The sequence below is a fragment of the Ipomoea triloba genome, chromosome 6 (genome assembly GCF_003576645.1).
Source record: "Ipomoea triloba cultivar NCNSP0323 chromosome 6, ASM357664v1".
NCBI lineage: Eukaryota > Viridiplantae > Streptophyta > Magnoliopsida > Solanales > Convolvulaceae > Ipomoea > Ipomoea triloba.
Window position 1 is genome coordinate 16,062,350 of NC_044921.1, and position 18,148 is coordinate 16,080,497.

General features: G+C 35.4%; 4 protein-coding genes and 1 non-coding gene across 5 annotated transcripts; 1 reads left to right on the forward strand and 4 right to left on the reverse strand.

Moving 5' to 3' along the window:
- Positions 1-1,065: 1,065 nt before the first annotated feature.
- TRNAA-AGC lies at positions 1,066-1,138 on the reverse strand. Its single transcript has one exon. It is a non-coding gene; the product is annotated as a tRNA-Ala (tRNA).
- Positions 1,139-2,423: 1,285 nt separating this feature from the next.
- Positions 2,424-6,937, reverse strand: LOC116021766 (lysM domain-containing GPI-anchored protein 1-like). Its single transcript, XM_031262241.1, has 5 exons — positions 6,138-6,937; positions 4,251-4,368; positions 3,998-4,159; positions 3,756-3,787; positions 2,424-2,839 (listed from the first exon to the last, which is right to left on the reverse strand). The coding sequence occupies exons 1-5, from the start codon at positions 6,814-6,816 to the stop codon at positions 2,565-2,567; spliced, it is 1,266 nt and encodes a 421-aa protein (XP_031118101.1). The 5' UTR covers positions 6,817-6,937; the 3' UTR covers positions 2,424-2,564.
- A 3,124-nt stretch (positions 6,938-10,061) lies between these two features.
- Positions 10,062-15,292, forward strand: LOC116023553. The gene is made up of 10 exons (XM_031264555.1): positions 10,062-10,101; positions 10,621-10,676; positions 11,258-11,632; positions 11,766-11,822; positions 12,572-12,627; positions 12,750-12,842; positions 13,559-13,644; positions 14,208-14,264; positions 14,365-14,617; positions 14,824-15,292. Exons 1-9 carry the CDS (start codon positions 10,062-10,064, stop codon positions 14,403-14,405), a joined length of 861 nt encoding a protein of 286 aa, XP_031120415.1. The 3' UTR covers positions 14,406-14,617; positions 14,824-15,292.
- Positions 15,293-15,881: 589 nt separating this feature from the next.
- LOC116023554 (lysM domain-containing GPI-anchored protein 1-like) lies at positions 15,882-17,044 on the reverse strand. Its single transcript, XM_031264556.1, has 2 exons — positions 17,003-17,044; positions 15,882-16,575 (listed from the first exon to the last, which is right to left on the reverse strand). The coding sequence occupies exons 1-2, from the start codon at positions 17,042-17,044 to the stop codon at positions 16,030-16,032; spliced, it is 588 nt and encodes a 195-aa protein (XP_031120416.1). The 3' UTR covers positions 15,882-16,029.
- A 172-nt stretch (positions 17,045-17,216) lies between these two features.
- On the reverse strand, positions 17,217-17,665 carry LOC116023555 (lysM domain-containing GPI-anchored protein 1-like). The gene is made up of 2 exons (XM_031264557.1): positions 17,495-17,665; positions 17,217-17,369 (listed from the first exon to the last, which is right to left on the reverse strand). The coding sequence occupies exons 1-2, from the start codon at positions 17,651-17,653 to the stop codon at positions 17,217-17,219; spliced, it is 312 nt and encodes a 103-aa protein (XP_031120417.1). The 5' UTR covers positions 17,654-17,665.
- Between the last annotated feature and the right edge of the window lie 483 nt (positions 17,666-18,148).

The following is an 18,148-nucleotide window of genomic DNA, read 5'->3' on the forward strand; positions in this document are numbered from 1 at the left end:
AAAATGTACCATTAGGTTCAAATTGACATATTAAACTGTTTATCACTAATATTATAAACATGTTGTGCTTACATGAATTCAAGTGGTGTAAGTGGTGAATTAGTCGATACACCAAAATATTTTATATATATATATATATATATATATATATATATATATATATATATATATATTATAATCACAACATATTTAGATGATAAGTAAGAATTAATCTGGTGCATCCATTTTAGTGATCTATATGGGTGAGATTTTTTTTCTTCATTTGGTATGGACTTGTGCAATCGGCCATTCGTGCATGAGTTATTCTTATGAATGTTATTTCAACGACAATATGTAATATTTTTAACCTATTCCATGAACTAAAAATGTCATTAAAGAGTTATCAATCTTAGAAACAGAAGTATTGAATTTTTACTCATTGCAATAAGATTGCACAGCACATCTTAGGAACAGAAGTATTGAATTTTTACCATGGTTGTAATAGGCGTTAGGCGCTAGTCAGGCGGTAGACTAGTGCCTAGCGCCTAAGCGGTCTAGGCGGTACCTAGACGGTTCTAAGCGGCGACCTATAAAAACAAAAAATTAATTCATGTGTGTGGGTGTATATCATATATTATATTATATTATATTATCTTATATATCTTACTTCTCTTACTTATATAAATAAATAAATTTAAATATATATAAAAATAATAATAAAATTAACAAGGTCAACTCGCTCGAGTTAACTCGGCTAACTCTACCAAATTCGGCCTCCTAGGCGTGGCCTAAAGAGCGAGTTAACTCGACCAAATTCGACCTCCTAGGAAGCATTCGCCTTGGTCTAGGAGCGCTCAGCCAAGAGTAATTTTTACTCAATGCAATGAGATTGCACAGCACATCTTAGGTTATTTTTACTCAATGCAATGAGATTGCACAGCACATCTTAGGTTATCAAATTACTGTCAGTGAAGAGTTTATAATAATCCAGCCTGACGTGTCAACGTTTAGAATCGGTAGATACAACGATTTGTGTACATTATGAAATGTGAACCCCTCTTAAAAACAAAATAAAACAGCACTTCATGGAGATGCGGGGTATCGATCCCCGTACCTCTCGCATGCTAAGCGAGCGCTCTACCATCTGAGCTACATCCCCTGTTATACATTCTTGCATTCTTTATTTATCTATCACATCAAGGATTTAGAAATTAAACGATATCTTTCCCATTGACGTTGCAACCAATTTGATTGGCTTTGATCTTTCAATAATAATAATAATAATAAAATGTTAACATATATATATCCAGTTAAACCTATGAATAAATCAAAACCATTAATATGCAAAATTTGATTGATAAGAAATAAAGTGAAAAAGAAGTATGTCATTTTCATAAATATTACAAATTTTTTAAAAATTTTATATTTATGAAAACGGCCTCTTCATTTTTTCCTTTACTTTCAACTGTTAGGTCTATTAGATCAATGGTTTGAATTTGTCAATATGTTCTCGCCTGAGGCATGATTCTCATGGGAGCCAAACCTATATGTGATCATGTTCAAATGAGATCAATGCTTTCCATGAGAACTTGCATACTAATTTGATCCAGCCAAATTGACTGATCAATAACTAAAAAATAAAGAAAAAATTAAAAATGACAGATCAATTTCATAATTATTACAAATTCAAAGTTTGTAATATTCATAAAAATTGAGCCTTTATTATTATTATTATTATATATATATATATATATATATATATTAAAACATAAGTGCCATTTTCCCGCTGATTGTAGACAAAAAAAAAATTAGTTTGAAATTTGAAATCAATCAACATAAAATTACAATACTTAACAATCAGTCAACATAAAATCATGTTACGTTCAGTGGCCAATTTGAAAATTATTCCTATATTTTTTTTATACTTTTAAAAGTTAATGATTGCATTTAACTATAATGCATACCTATTAAATTGTTACATGTCAATTTTATTTTTTACTTCATCTAACTTTTAAAAAGAGTCTCGAAATACAAATGTCTCCCAATTCTAGAACATTATTTTTTCTGCACAGGCAACGCACACCCGTGCAGCACCTGTGCGACACCCGTGCAGCGCCTGTGCAAAGTTGACATAACCACCTCTTAGGTGTTTTTCACCATTTTATTTGGCAGATTCTATAATATAATTTCCATAATTATAATATATATTTTTGGATTTATAATTAAAATAATCACGTTTAAAAATTAACAAAATTATCATTTTAATATTGTATTTTTAATATAGTGCATAAATATAAGTATGTATTTTAAAAAATTTCTAAATAGTTTTGAACACACGTTTTGTTAATTTTATAATTTAATTTCCTTAAGTATATTTCATATTTTATTACCTATAATTAATGAAATTGATTTACAAATTAAAATAATTTAATACAAGAGGGCAATTGATAAAATTAGTGATGATATTGAAAAGCCAATGATTCTAAATGTAAGAAATAATTAAAATACATGTCCATGAAAGCCCTACAACTACATCAGGGGAGAAGAAACAAAACATAACATGAAATCCAAAACCCCTTGTCCCCTTATACAAAAATCCAATATTTGAGAAATAGGCCAAGCATAACTGCACTTGGAAATCTAGATAAGGGGCTTAGCAATGTGCAAGCAGACGACGAACTCCCGGAAGGAGCATTTTTAGGTGGAAATGCTATAACCGAGCCAGTTGAAGGCGCCACGGAAGAAGACTTTGCTGTCCTTGTTGGACCACCGGCCTCGATAGGTGCAGGTGCAGGAGAAAACAATATATCAGGACCTACTGATGAAGGGGGCGCCTTGAGCGGGGGAAATTGCTGTGGCCCTGAATACATTTGGATTAAAAGCAATAAACGCAAATCAGAAAACGGGATTCAGTGAATACCATTAAGATTTTAAGATTCAGAACACGAGAGAACGTTGCAGACTATGAAAGGCATTGCCATCAAAATTGATACACAGAATAGAATAATCCACAAACTGTACAATCTCAAGCACCTTCAGCATGTTAACTAATATATAGAAGCCACAGCAAACCGTCAAATATTTTATATAAGTAAAATTTTAAACCAGGCATTGCTAAGTACTTGATGACAATTGTTGTTCAGCATATACTGCTAATTAGAAACTAGTTTTTCACTTTTTTCAAGGTATTAAACTGCAGAATGCCAGAACATAGAACCATTATGCACTGAGGCAATCAGAAGAGAATGTTAAGATATTGAGTCATAGATCATATAGACAAACTAAAGTCATCAGAAAGATGGTGTAAATGACCACAAAAGGCCCGATTGATAGTGGCTTTATTCCTTATTTCTATTGCACGGCATTTGGTCGAAAAGAGGGAATTAGGGGGGAAAGAAATTGTAATTCCATGGGAAAAGAATACGGTGGGAATAAAGTAGGAATTCAAATTCCATGGTAGACAGGAATAGAATTATTGAGAATTGAAATGGAAGGAGTGATATAAAGACTAAAAAGTCTAAAATGCCCTTGTCTAATAATAATAATAATACGGAGTAATAATTAAGGACAAATTTGTCAATACACACTTTTTTCCAATTCCATGTGCTGTGGAATTTCAATTCCATGAAAAGAGGATATTGCAATTCCGCAGAATTGCAATTCCCTCCAAGCAAACAAGGGAGTTTTACCGACTAAAGAATAAGATAGGAAACGAATTGAATTCCAATTCCTATCAACCAAACAGGCACTTAAGATAGCAATTTGTTGATGTTTACCTGGGCATCGGGGCTGCAAAGATGAGGATAATCTGCAATGGAACAAGAAGGAAATTGTAGGTGTTAAGAAGAATACATCACTGATAGTTTATGAGCATTTCAAGTAATTAAGAAACTACTACAACTATTTATTTGAACAAGCAACAAGGTTAAGAGTGTAATCCCCTATTATAACTTGAGAAGTAAAATGCAATTAGAACTTGAGGATAAGGGATTCAGGGTTAAGAACTAATCAAACATACACAGTGACAATGGTGTTATTGACAAAGCCGCCATAGTCACATGAGGTCACATTGCATCCCCCAGAGGTCTGTTGCACCGTAACATTCCCGAGCATCAGATTGCTGTTTTTGCATTGCATACTTGAACACGAAACTGCCAACGAAGCTGGCATGCAGTACAAACTGTGGAAGAACGGGCAGCAATATGGTAAGACTACATAAAAATCAAGGTAACCATAACTGAAACATATTGCAAAGACGCTCCTCAACTCACTTGCGACTCCCTGGCCCACAGCTGCACTGAACACAGTGACTAGCTGTTATAGCATAACTCCCGTTTGGCACAGATAAAGCAAAATCCGAGGCGTATTTTGGAAAACTTGATGCACAAGCTGAAAATCACAATCACAACACCATTTTCAATCACTAATAAACAATTATAAAGGAATTCAAAGAATCTTCTGGTGCCTAGTGTCCGAGTCTAATAAAGAAAAGGCACAAAGATGTATTTATAGAAAAATGCATACACAGCTATAAAGTCCAAAAAGACTTTCTGTCAAAAACTTTTACAAATAAGAAATAAAAATGACAGCAGCAGAAGGAAGGGCCAAGGAAACAAGGGAAATAATTCATGGTGAAGCTGTATGTTGAGACTATAGAATATAAAGAGAGTGTATAGAAAAATTGGTTTATCTTTTTTATTATTTTTATTTTTTTTCTTTTGATGTTAGAAATATTAGTTGTTTCCTTGGGAGGATTTGGCAGGAATTCAAAGCTACTACGTATCATTTTTCAGGCAAAGGCAGTGCAAACAGCTTTGAAATAAGAAAATTAAGAGGTTTGAAAAGAAGCTATTAAATTAGGCGTTGAAGTTTTCCAAGTACCCTAAATGCATTGCATAAACATATGTAACTAAGGAGGTTGTAATCTAGCAACATATACTTCAAACAAAACCTTGGCTCTGGTGGTATCACTGAGATCTAGAGAAGCAACTAATTTAATAAAATATTTTCTCTTCTCATATGATTCATCCTTCAAATTTAACAAAACCAAGGAGCAAAACCTTAGGATAGTAAATAAAAGTCAGCATTCATACAAGGGAGGTTTTATGATATACCAAGTTTTACAAATTTTCTTCCAAGAATTAAGCACAAAAGAAAACTAAGGAAGAAATCATGAATGATATACCAAGTTTTACAAATTTTCTTCCAAGAATTAGGCGCAAAAGAAAACTAAGGAAGAAATCATGTTAAACATCACAATCAAAATTAGCTCAGCTCCCAATTCAAGAATCACTAGTGTGATTGTGTGAAACAAAGAAAAACCCTACAACAGGATAACACAAATAAAGAAACATAAGCAGAGAATGTTTCCTAATGTATGAAAAAAAAATGGAGCATCAGTTCAATAAAGTCCTTGTATTAGTTGTATATAACTCAGGCAGACAAGTTATAGCAGTCAATTTTACAAAACAAAGCATGCTTTTGTATACTAAAGCCAGAAATGACATCATTAGAGAAACCCCTAACAACAAGACTTTCCATAAAAAAACAGAACTTCCATTAATATCTTACTTCAATCAGAAATTTAAACTATTATCCAGCTTCAATAAATAAATTCCCAATTAATCCAAGTTCTCTTTTGGAAACAAACCATTGCTAATGTCCATTTATATCATCATACATCCATTAGATACCTAATATATCCCAAACTATCAATGTTATAATATAATAATAGTAGAAGAATATGCTTTCCTTATTAATATAGGATTAGTAGAATTCTGCTTTTTCTTAATTCCCTGCTATTCTAGGATTGAGCATAATCTCAGCAAATCTGTTTACAACATCAATGTAAACTCAAACATGAAACAAGAAAAAGGAGAAAAGAGAAACAATAAGGAAAGCATTTCCACCAAGAGGCAAGAACAATAATGCAACTTGTTGGGCCAAATATAAGGAAATAAAGTTTGGTATAACTTTTGGTTTAGTGATAAGCTAAATTAAAGCATGTACTCCATCTCAACTAAAAGTCTAAGCTGACTGAAGATATTATATTTATGCTCAATACTACTACAAATATATTAACAGCTGAATAAAAAAAAATTTAAAAAAAAAAAAAAAAAAGTGCCAAATTTAGTCCACTCCAAGTGATAATGAGTTACCGGACAAGGGAATAGCAAGAATGTCGCCTTCCTTGATGGCGGGGCTTCCCAGGTCATTAACAGTCATGAGGTCAGTGAGAGTGGTGGAATAGGTGGAAGCAATCCCGGCAAGAGTGTCGACGGGGCTGACAACGTAAGACATATAAATGGCAGGGAGATTGTTATCAGTGCCATTGAAGCAGGTACAAGGGAGGGGAATCCAGAGGTTAGTTCCGACATTGAGGACGGAAGGGTCGGAGCCGACGGCGTTGGGGTTTCCCTCCTTAATCTGGTCGGCGGAGACGAGGCCGGAGTAGACAGTGTCGGCGATGAAGGAGAGCGTGTCGGAGGGGCGGGTCTTGTAGTGGACGAAGGCGGATTTGAAGATCCCGTCGACGCAGGAGCAGGTGAGCGGGACCTTGAGGAAGAGGCGGGCGGGGAGGATGTGGTTCTCGACGTCCGGGTAGGAAATGTCGACGGCGTTGGCCGTGAGGAGGGCGATTGGGTCGGTCTGGAACAGAGAAGCCACCTCGGAGACTTTAAGGTCGGTGTAGAGAGTGTAGCCGACGAGAGAAGAACAAGTGTCGGAGTTGGAGCATGGTTCAATGGTGGATTTGGGGACTCCGAAAGGGATAACGGCGAGAAGGAGAAGTACCCAGAGAGGGCACTTCCCGGCCACAATGGGGTTTTGGGTTAGCATTTTCCGGTGAAAGTTGGAGAGAAAACAGGCGAGAAGAGTGAACTCTATTCTCAAGAAAATGGTGAGAGAGGAAATTAAAGTATATTTTGAAAGAAAGAGAGAGAGAGAGAGGGGTTTAGAAAAAGGACAAGGGAGGGACAGATGTTTCGCATATTTGGTTGTCTGAGTGCTTTTTTACAGGTTTTGGTCAGAAATATGGGTCAAGTCTGCAGGGGTAAGTTGATTTGAATAGGATACCAAGTTCTTTGATTGTGTTAATCTCAACAAAGTATTAATTACACTATGTTTAAACTAGAGTGTTTAAAGGGGAAAAATAACACTTTTTTCTTTTAATTATTTATTTATAGTATTTTTTTCTCTTGAATTATTCATGTATCTACCTTAATCCCTCAATTATTTTAAAAGTTACAATTTTTTTATATTAAACGGACATTTTTATCCTTAAAAATTATTATGTCATTTATTTTTCTTCTCTACCAAATTATTGTTTATATATAAGGATGATCATGGTTCAATTCGAACTGACCAAAACTTACAAATGTTCTGGTTCGATTTACTAAAACCCAAAATCGGAAACGGACGAGTTTTGAACTGGAAAAAATATTAAAATACATTAATTATTAAATTTGGACTATTTAAAAATATAAAATATAATTTTTTTTAAAAAAAGTTCAAACCAGAACGGGTGGTTATATGTGGGAATAAATGCGAAAAAATAGAATACATCATATGTAAACATTATAATGACAATTTTAAGCCAATGTTAACAACATTAATATTAATATTATACTTAATTAGTATTAATAAATTATTTGTGTTTAAGTCTTAATTTTGTTAGTAGTATTAGTTTAAAATTATAATATAATATTTGCAAAAGGTGTATGTTTTTTTTTTTTTGTATTTATTTTTATTTTCATATATAAACAATAATTTGTTGAAGAATAAAAATAAATGAAATAATTTTTGAGTTTTTTCCTAAAATGGTCCCTCGACTATTGCTCATTCTCAATTTTGCATTTCGACTTTCAATTGCACCTAATGTGGTCTCTCGACTTTCAAAAACTCACCCAATTTGGTTCTCCGTTACATATTCCGTCAAATCAGTGTTAAAATGGAGGGTATTTTCGTCCATTTACCTATTGTTAGCCTAATAAACATTGAGAAATAGTTGAGGGACCGTTTTGAGGATAGTCAAGGGATCATTTTGGGAAAAACTATTTTATTTATTTCATTTTTGTTTATTTTCATTTTTTACACTCTATAAAAATAGAATTTCTATAGATTTTTTCTTACAAATATAAATACTTAAAATCGTGCAATCCATCCTAAAAATTTTTAACTTTCTTTACAGACTTTTCCCTTCTAAATATACAAACTATTCCTATGAAGTTTTACAATAAGTTCCGTAAATTTCATAAATACTCATATACTTCTTCTTTTTTTTTTTTAATTTTTTATGTTCATAGACAATCAATCACTATGTATCACATTAAATATTACTTTTACCATTGAAAATAATATTTTTTTTCAAGCGTAGACACCCAAAGAGTGTAAAATGTAGGGAAAAAATATTGGACCGAAAGGTAAATTTTTCTAGTAAACTTCTCAGGTGAGCAGAAAGTAAAATCTCGTCAATGTTTCCTGCAATATTTTCTGTATTTGATTTCGAAGTAATTATTAAATTTTATATTATTTTACATTATTTAAGATATTGTATGACATCTTTTATATGTTTTCCTCTTCTTATTTTTTTTATTAATTATTAAGGCAAGTATAATTTATTTTGTAATGTAGACACATTATTTTTAAAAATTTTGATTTAATTAAATTATACCTTAATTATAAAAATCCTACCTAATAATTTTAGTATATTACACGGGACACAATAATTATTAAAAATAATGTTTAATAATTGTCAATTTGTATTCAACAATAAAATTTATAGTTGATTTTTAAGTCAATCATAAAATCTTTTGTGATGTGCGCACATTATTTTTAATTATTTAAGTTTAATAATATTATATCTTATTTATAAAAAATCCAAAGTAATATATTTAGTATTACGGATGTGACTAAGAATTATTTTAATCGGTGCTTAAAAAATGAGTATTTATAAAATTTACGAAACTTATTGTAAATCTGCATAGGAATAGTTTGTATATTTAGATAGAGGGAAAAAGTCTGTAAAAAAAGTTAAAATTTTTTAGGATGGATTGCACGATTTTAAGTATTTATATTTGTAAGAAAAAAAATGTATAGAAATTCTAATTTTATAGAGTCTAAAAAATAAAAATAAACAAAAATGAAATAAATAAAATAGTTTTTCCCAAAATGGTCCCTTGACTATTCTCAAAACGGTCCCTCAACTATTTCTCAATGTTTATTAGGCTAACAATAGGTAAATGGACGAAAATGCCCTCCATTTTAACACTGATTTGACGGAATATGTAACGGAGGACCAAATTGGGTGAGTTTTTGAAAGTCAAGGGACCACATTAGGTGCAAATGAAAGTCGAAATGCAAAATTGAGAATGAGCAATAGTCGAGGGACCATTTTTGGAAAAAACTCAATAATTTTTTAAGAGTAAAAATGTCCATTTAACATAAAAGCAGAAAAATTATCACTTTTAAAATAATTGAGGGAGCTAATGTAGACACATGAATAATTCAAGAGGGGAAAATGTTATATAAGATTTTAAATATGGAGTATATTATTACTTTTGAAATTTTATTTATTTTAGTTTTTCATAAATGTAATTTGTTTTATCAATCTTTGTCTTATATATTTATTAAAAGTTTGGTAGGTATTCAATCCAAACTTTAGAAAATCTATTGATATTCAAAAAGTAAGGGGGTGTTTGGTTGGATGGAAAACATTTTACATGGAAAATGTTTTTCTAAAAGGGGAGGAAAATGTTATTTGGTTTGATGGAAAACATTTCCCATAGGAAAAAGAATTCCTTGTAAAGAGGTGAAATTTTGTTTTCCATAAGACTTGGAAAAAAAATAACATGTTTGGACTAGTTTACTGATAAGTGTTTATTTGTCTATATCTGTCTCATTATTAAGTCATTTTGCTTATAGATCATTCCAAATTTTATGAGGTTAGGACTAAATTTTGTTATTTTGCAAGGAGTTTGGTTCGGAAAGCTTTAAGAACAAAGAAGAGTATTTTCATGCAATTTAGCGGGTATCCGAGTCAAATGAAGCATTTTGGATGCATTTGGAGTTAATGGGAGCGAACTATGGAAATGGATGCAACACTTCCAAGGGAGCCTAAGAGTGGTATTTTCAATGGTTTTAATCATATGGACAAACCAAGGAATAAGTGGAACAAGTGCCAAAAAGCTGAAATTCTCACATAGATCGGTCATTGTTCAGTATTTGGACGACATCTTCACTTAGAAATATCCAAATTGAAAGATTCTTGTGCCATTGGAAAGAACTCAAAGGGTTACAACTCTTATGAAGACATTAAAGCTTAAAAAGGAAGCCAAAGGGGTCAAAATTGTCCAAACTTACAGATTTCGTCCGAATTTGCCACTGTTCGGTAATTTGACTATATCATAGCCTAGTAATGTCCAAATGAGGTGATTCTTGCGCCATTGGAAAGCTAACTTGAAAGGATACAACTTCGTTGAAGACCACAAAGGTCAATTAAATGGTTTTGTGAGTGAAATATAGCCTAGAAGTCAAAGTAGTTGCACAGAGTTCTAGGAACCAGGAGGTACACGGCCACCCACACTGGTCGTGTAGGTAGCCATGTATTTTTGGACGATTTACATTGAAAAAATGCATTTTCAGAGGTCTGGGACATGGCCACCTATACGGCACGTGTCCCTGACCGTGTCACCACCCCTGTTCACTATTTAAGCTCGTTTTGAGCATTTTCAACTCGGTTTTGACCCATGGTTGAACCCTAGACACTCCCCTCACATCCTTTCATATTTTTATGTTAGATTAGGCTTAGATTTATGTTCTTTAACACTTTTGAAGCTTGTAATCTTTGATTTGAAGCTTGGATTTCAATATTCTACCACTCATTTCAATGGAGAAGCTTTCTTTCCCTTATCTCTTTTCTTCTGCAAGATTTATGTTTATTACTTGTGCTTTTTTTATCTTTATGCTATGTAACACTAGTACAAAATGACACATAAAATACTCACATTTAGCTACTGTTCTTGAAAGAACAGTTGTGTATTCTTAAAAAAAATCGCGCGGTGGCAATTCCGTAAATAAGTGAAGAACAATCCGCTACCATTGTTAGTAAGAATGGATGCAAATTAAAAAAAGAAAAAAAAAAAAGCGCCCTTTACATTTCACTACCGTTTCTACACGAAACGGTAGCGAAATATAAGTTATTAAAATTAAAAAAAAAAGTGAAAAATACATTTCGCTACAAACATACACACAGATCCCAGATCTGCTTCAAACAAATTAGATCCACAACCACAGACCACTGCTTCCACACAAACGCAAACAGACCACTGCTTCCATCGCCACACCACCGCAGCCTCCACCGCTACCGCATCCGCCTTCCACCGTCGCAGCCACCACCGCCGTCGCAAACAGATCTGCCGCCCGCACCAGCCACGACCACCATTGCAGCCTTCGTCCACTACCTCCGCCTCAGTCACGGCGACCGCACCTCCGCCTCCATCGCCTTCACCGTCGTCTGCCTCCGCCACCAGCGAGCCTCCGTTGTAAGCACCACCACCGTAGCCACCATCCATTGCGCCACCACCACCACCACCGTCCGCCATTTCCCCCTCCACAACAGCAACCACCGTCCGCCATTTCCGCCTCCATTGCGCAGGTTACATTTTTTATTAATGTTTTTTTGTTTTAAGTTGTTGACCTAATTGATGATCAAGTGAATAATTGAAGTCTTTTACTACTTATTTGATACCTGCCTTATAATTATATTCTTTGTGATTCTACTTGTGTAGGTACAAAATGTTGACGACATAGTTAAAGATTTGCTAATGCAAATCCAGAATGGTGAGGTAATAATTTAGACTGAACCTCTCTACCTGCTTCATTCTATTTTTAGTGAGAATTGGTTTTACCTTTTAGTTGATAGTTCCATGTTAGGTTAGTATATCTAAGAGTTGTTTCTTCCACTTTTAAGGTAATAGTACATTAGTTCTAATTGATTCGATCTAGCCAATATATTGTATCTGTCATTCTGTCTATAATTCTATATAAGATTCTCCCCTTGGATTTGAAAGACATTGATAACAATTCATTTTGCAGTCCAATATGTTCATTAATAGATGATTATATGTTTTTTTTACACAAGAAACATTATTTCAAAGGCTTTGCTTGACATAGTGGAAATGTGCTTGACTAAAAGAGATCAAATGTTAAATTACATTGTTCTTCCTTTTAAGACATGGATGGTCAAAGCCTTTTGCATTGGGCTTGACCTCTAAGAGGCATATTATTAACATTATTCCATCACTAGTCCAATTGTTAATGGAGACATTTATTAGCAGAGAGCCAGAGATTGATACTTACATTCTATGTCAGACAATTTAGTCTCGTCCTATCATACGAACATGCCCTAGTAGTTCATCTTTTTTGTGTATGATGTTTTTTTAATGATAATCATTTCAGCTGGTGCATTCTCATTATTTTTTTGAATATGTAGTTACTGAGATTTGCTTGCAACTTTATGTGTACTGCATTTTCTCTTTAAATTTATTATGCTTCTTCTAGTTATACTTTAATTAAAATTCCGTCTCCATTGCAGGCAGTAGATCCAAAATATATTGATGGTCTTAAGCGAAGAAATTTGATTGCCCAACAGTAATTATCTAGGTGTTTCTTAGATTTTTGTCCTTTATACTTCTCAAGTTAAAATCTTTTGTAATCTCCATATGTGTTAATCTTCTCATTTCTTGACTGTGTCAATTTGCTTCTCCTTTTAGGAGTTGGAAAGGCTACTCAATAAGGAAGGGTCCTAAGTATGCTCCCAAAAGGATAAAAGAAGCTACTGACCTCACTCGAGAGAACTTGCATAGGTAATTTGCTGAACTTATGGCTCTGCCATTAATTTGCTGAACTTAATCTCTGCCATTAATTGCTGAACTAAAATCTCTGCCATTACTTGTGGTTTTGAGTTCCAGCTATGCCATATAATGCCATGACATTAAGGCAAACTGTGGTTAGGGATCTCATAAATTTAGAGGTTCAATTTTTTAGTTTGGCTATCTCGTTGGCTGCTTAGTTCTTACATCTGTAATACATACTTGAGCTTGGAAGTGACTGAAGATGGAAAAAGAAATTGTTTTTCCACATCCACCTTAGTTGCTTGTTAGGTGTGGGGGTTGATGTATGGACTTTATTTTCTCTCTTAAGTTAATTATAATTTATTGTGGAGTTAATATTAAATGGGAAAAGGGTCAAATAAACCCTCCAACTATTGGTGAAAAAGCATTTAGGCACTCAAACTTTAAAAGTTAATTATATTACGACACTTCTATTCCCTTTTTTGACATTTTTCTTTCCATATAAGAGTACTTGCCTTTTTTCTTTTATTTGCAAATTTCATATTTTAATTATTCTCTTTGACTTGCCTCAATGTTGCACGTGCCCCAATTTTCACACTTTTCCATGTGCATTGTTTAATGTAAAATTGGCAATTTTGTTTTCTGTCAAAATGATAAGCTCCTAATGATGGTTTATAGCATTATGCTTTCCTATTCTGAGGTTCTGAGCTTATCCTGTCTGACTGCAGCATCGCTGAGGACAAAGTTATATTCCCTGCTGTAGACACAGAGTTGTCTTTTGCCCAGGAGCATGCAGAAGAAGAAAATGAGTTTGGTAAGCTCAGGCCCTCATAGAAAACATTCATAATGCTGGAGCTAACTCACCTTCTATTGAATTTTATTCGAAATTATGCTCTCATGCTGATCATATAATGGAGATAATAGAGAAGCACTTCCACAATGAGGAAGTTCAGGTGAGTGATTGTCTGATTGCTGCTTACATACTTTTGGTGTATTGTAGCTCAAGTTTTCCAAAAGATGGATAAGTTTCCTCTCATAACTGTTTCTAAAGGCTGTGAGAGAAAGCATGACTTATCTATAGACTATGACTCTATGAGTTCTCTGCTATCTATTAAGATTTTCTTTTCCATAGAAAACCATTTACAAATGGTGGTATTTTCCTTCTTGCATTAATAATACGAGTAAATTTTGTTTCCTGTCCATTTTGATTTTGAAAATTGAAATTCTAAATTAATTACTTATTTTTGTCACTACACCTGCAATAGGTTCTTCCGCTTGCACGAAAACATTTTAGCCCAAAAAGGCAGCGGGAACTGCTTTTTCAGAGCTTGTGTGTGATGCCACTTAGACTGATTGAATGCGTCTTACCATGGTTAGTAGGATCACTAAATGAGGAGGATGCAAGGTCTTTTCTGCACAATATGCATATGGCAGGTACTGTGTTTTTTCTTACCATTCTTTAGTTAGTATCTATTACTATTATGCCTTGTTGAAGAGGATCCACGTTGCCTTTCTCATTTTGTATTTGATGCAGCTCCGGGCATCAGACACTGCGTTGGTAACACCTTTCACTAGTTGGGCATGCAAAGGCCGTACAAGAGATACTTGCTTGTCTTCTAATGCAACAGGTTGTTGTCCTAATGAAGAACTGTCAGGAAATCAAGATTGTATAGGCCGATGTTTTTGTGCCAGAAGTGAATCTTTTTCATATGCCCAAGAAGATTGCCAAGAAAGATGTTCAAGTTCCACTTTAGGAGAGAGATGTGATCCTTCTGGAACATGAATTGGTATGTTGTTTTTTATTTGTTTTTTTTATTTGCCGAGTTATAAACTTTTACTGCTTATTTTATCTGCCTTATGAGTTATAAACTTTAAATTTACATACCTTTTACTACTTATTTTATCTCAGAAGCTTGAGCATGTAGGATATAATTCTATTTTAACTAATTTAAGTGTTATTGTCCCTTAAGCAGTGTGATTTAATCCCTTGTAGGCTATGCCTTGGTGCATGATCAGACCATGGCAAAAAGACAGGTGGTTTTTATGCATGCAATCGCTATGAAGCAACAAAGCACGGGGGAGTGGTATGTCCAAAATTATGTTTGGTCACTTTTGGATGTCTCATATGTTTGTTTTCTGGGTCGTTTAATGCATTGATATTGAGTTAGTTGATGATGCTTAATTTAGTTACCAACTTTTGTTTTGCCTATTATTGATTATAGTATGATGAATCTGAAAGGAGGAGAGAGATGACCAAAAATTCCTTGGACTAGAGTACTAGACTAGTATTTGGTTGTAATTTCATTCTCTCTTCTGTAGCTTTCAATTATTTATAATTTGGAATTGTAAACATTTAATTTCATTGATTCTTTTTTAAACTTTGAAGTATTGTAGTTTCAATTGATCATAATGTTTGTGTGAGAATTGCAGGTTGAATATTATTGTTTTGGTTTTAAGTAAAATGAATCAATTAAAATATTTTTAAAAATATATATATAACCATCCGTTACTAGCGGATGATTTTTTTTTTTATTATTATAGATCATCCGCTACCGTTCCTAGCTAGGAACGGTAGCAGATGCTTAATTTTTTTTTAAAAAAATACTAATTCGCTACCGTTCTTAGCTAGGAACGGTAGCGAATGATCAAATATTAAAAAAAAAAATTAATCCGCTACTGTTCTTGTAAAGAACGGTAGCGGATGATCAGACTTTTCGCTACTGTTGTACAACGGTAGCGAAAAGTCAGCGACATTTAGAGACTGTCCCATCCGCTACTGTTGTACAACAGTAGCGAAAAATCTTTTACAGCAGTAGCGGATGTGCAGTTTTGTACTAGTGTAATCATGAGTAGTTAGTTTATGGGCTTGATTTAAGGTTGTATTATCTATTTTGATGCTTAAGTTGTGATTATTGTGAAAAATGGGAAGAACCACAACCTAGGGTTTGTGTGTTTATGAGGTTATTGTGTTTGAATCTTGCTTATGTTTGATGTGCACATTCATTGGGATGTATTTGGAGGATTCCTTGCCTCAAAGAGAGCTGGGTGATGAATTCATGTCACCCCTTGCATAAACCGGATTTCTTCCCATTAAATAGAGGAAATTAGGGGCTTTAAAATGCTTATGTGCTTTAAGAGCTATGATTGATACACCATGAAATAAGGAAAGAAATCATAATCCGTATATGGTAGTTTAGGATTACCAAAGGGAGACGGGGGTGACAACGTAGGACATGTAAATAGTAGGGAGGTTGTTATTGGTGTCGTTGAAGCAGGTGTAGGGGAGGGGAATCCAAAGGTTGGTTTCGACATTGAGGACGGAAGGGTCGGAGCCGACGGCGTTGGGTTTCCCTTCGTTAATCTGGTCTGCAGAGACGAGGCCAGAGTAGACGGTGTCAGCAATAAAGGAGAGCGTGTCGGAGGGGTGGGTCTTGTAGTGGACAAAGGCGGATTTGAAGATCCCGTCGTCATAGGAATAGGTGAGCGGGACCTTGAGGAAGAGGCGGGCGGGGAGGATGTGGTTCTCGATGTCCGAGTAGGAAATGTCGACGGTGTTGGCCGTGAGGAGGGCGATTGGGTTGGTCTTGAACAGAGACACCACCTCAGAGACTTTAAGGTCAGTGTAGAGAGTGTACCCCACGTGAGAGGAGTAAGTGTTGGAATTGGAGCATGTTTCATTGGTGGATTTTGGGACTCCAAAAGGGGTAACGGCGAGAAGGAGCACTGCCCAAATTAACAGAGGGCACTTCCCGGTCGAAATGGGGGTTTAGGTTAGCATTTTTCGGTGAAAAAAATGCAAGTAGAGTGAACTCTATTCTCAAGAAAATGGTGAGAGAAGAGGAAAGTATATTTTGAAAGAAAGGAGGTAAGAAAAAGAGAGAGAGGTTTAGAAAAAGGACAAGGGAGGGACAAATGTGTCGCATTTAGTTGTCCGCGTGCTTTTTTGCAGGTTTTGGTCAGAAATATAGGTCAAGTCTGCAGGTGTATGTTGATTTGAATGGGGATACCAAATTCTTTGATTGTGTTTGATGGGGGAAAAGCTAAGGCTCGGTAGTTAAAGCTCGGAATGATGAAAGGGGCGACCAAAGGGAAAGGGAGGAGATGCAAAGGAAATGAGGGCGAGGTTGAAGGACTCGGAAGGATGGGAGGTGGCACGTCGAGGGTCGACTGACGATTAGTCGGTCGCCAACGGATTTGTCTAACGAAGGCGGCATGAGGAAGGCGATTACGAGGTTTCCTAGAGGCGTTTTTGGAAGGTTTTTTAAGGACCAGGGCAGTTGGGCACGGAAGTCGCACGGAAGATATGGAAAGAATATCAAAATAGATTAAGAAAGTATCCAAATGTAATAAGAAAAGAAATCTCAATCCGCATATGGTAGTTTATGGTTACCAAAGGGAGACAGGGGTGACAACGTAGGACATGTAAATAGCATGGAGGTTGTTATCACTGCCGTTGAAGTAGGTGCAGGGGAAGGGTATCCAGAGGTTGGTTCCGATATTGAGGACAGAAGGGTCGGAGATGACGGTGTTGGGGTTTCCCTACTTAATCTGGTCGGCGGAGATGAAGCCGGAGTAGACAATGTCGACAATGAAGGAATGCGTGTCGGAGGGGCAGGTCTTGTAGTGGACGAAGGCGGATTTGGAGATCCCGTTGATGCAGGAACAGGTGAGCGAGACCTTGAGGAAGAGGCGGGGATGATGTGGTTCTTGATGTCTGTGTAAGAAATGTCGACGACGTTGGCCGTGAGGAGGGCGATTAAGTCGGTCTGGAATAGATACGCCACCTCGGAGACTTTAACGTCAGTGTAGGGAGTGCACCCCATGAGATAGGAGCAAGTTTCAGAGTTAGAGCATGGTTCAATGGTGGATTTGGGTACTCCGAAAAGGATAACGGCGAGAAGGAGCGCTACCCAAAAGTCGCACCGAAGATATGGAAAGAAGATCCAAACAGATTAAAAAAGTATCCAAATGTAATAAGGAAAGAAATCCAAACCTGTATATTGTAGTTTAGGGTTACCAAAGGGAGACGGGGGTGACAACGTAGGACATGTAAATAGTAGGGAGGTTGTTATTAGTGCCGTTGAAGCAGGTGTAGGAGAAGGGAATCTAGAGGTTGGTTCCAGCATTGAGGATAGAAGGGTCGGAGATGACGGCGTTGGGGTTTCCCTACTTAATCTGGTCGGCGGAGATGAAGCCGGAATAGACAGTGTCGGCAATGTAGGAATGCGTGTCGGAGGGGCGGGTCTTGTAGTGGACGAAGGCGGATTTGAAGATCCCGTTGATGCAGGAACATGTGATCGGGACCTTGAGGAAGAAGC

Coding starts and splice junctions, on each gene's coding strand:
- LOC116021766 (XM_031262241.1), bottom strand. CDS start 6,816: ATGCTAACCCAAAACCCCATTGTGGCCGGGAAGTGCCCTCTCTGGGTA. Junction 3,788..3,997: donor AATAACACCATTGTCACTGT/GTATGTTTGATT, acceptor GTTCCATTGCAG/ATTATCCTCATCTTTGCAGC. Junction 2,840..3,755: donor TTTGCAGCCCCGATGCCCAG/GTAAACATCAAC, acceptor AAATGTATTCAG/GGCCACAGCAATTTCCCCCG.
- LOC116023553 (XM_031264555.1), top strand. CDS start 10,062: ATGGAAATGGATGCAACACTTCCAAGGGAGCCTAAGAGTG. Junction 11,633..11,765: donor TTTCCGCCTCCATTGCGCAG/GTTACATTTTTT, acceptor CTACTTGTGTAG/GTACAAAATGTTGACGACAT. Junction 13,645..14,207: donor AGAAGAAGAAAATGAGTTTG/GTAAGCTCAGGC, acceptor TACCATGGTTAG/TAGGATCACTAAATGAGGAG.
- LOC116023554 (XM_031264556.1), bottom strand. CDS start 17,044: ATGCCGCCTTCGTTAGACAAATCCGTTGGCGACCGACTAATC. Junction 16,576..17,002: donor CCGTTGGCGACCGACTAATC/GTCAGTCGACCC, acceptor TCGACCGGGAAG/TGCCCTCTGTTAATTTGGGC.
- LOC116023555 (XM_031264557.1), bottom strand. CDS start 17,653: ATGGGGTGCACTCCCTACACTGACGTTAAAGTCTCCGAGGTGGCGTAT. Junction 17,370..17,494: donor CCTCAAGGTCTCGCTCACCT/GTTCCTGCATCA, acceptor CAGATTAAGTAG/GGAAACCCCAACACCGTCAT.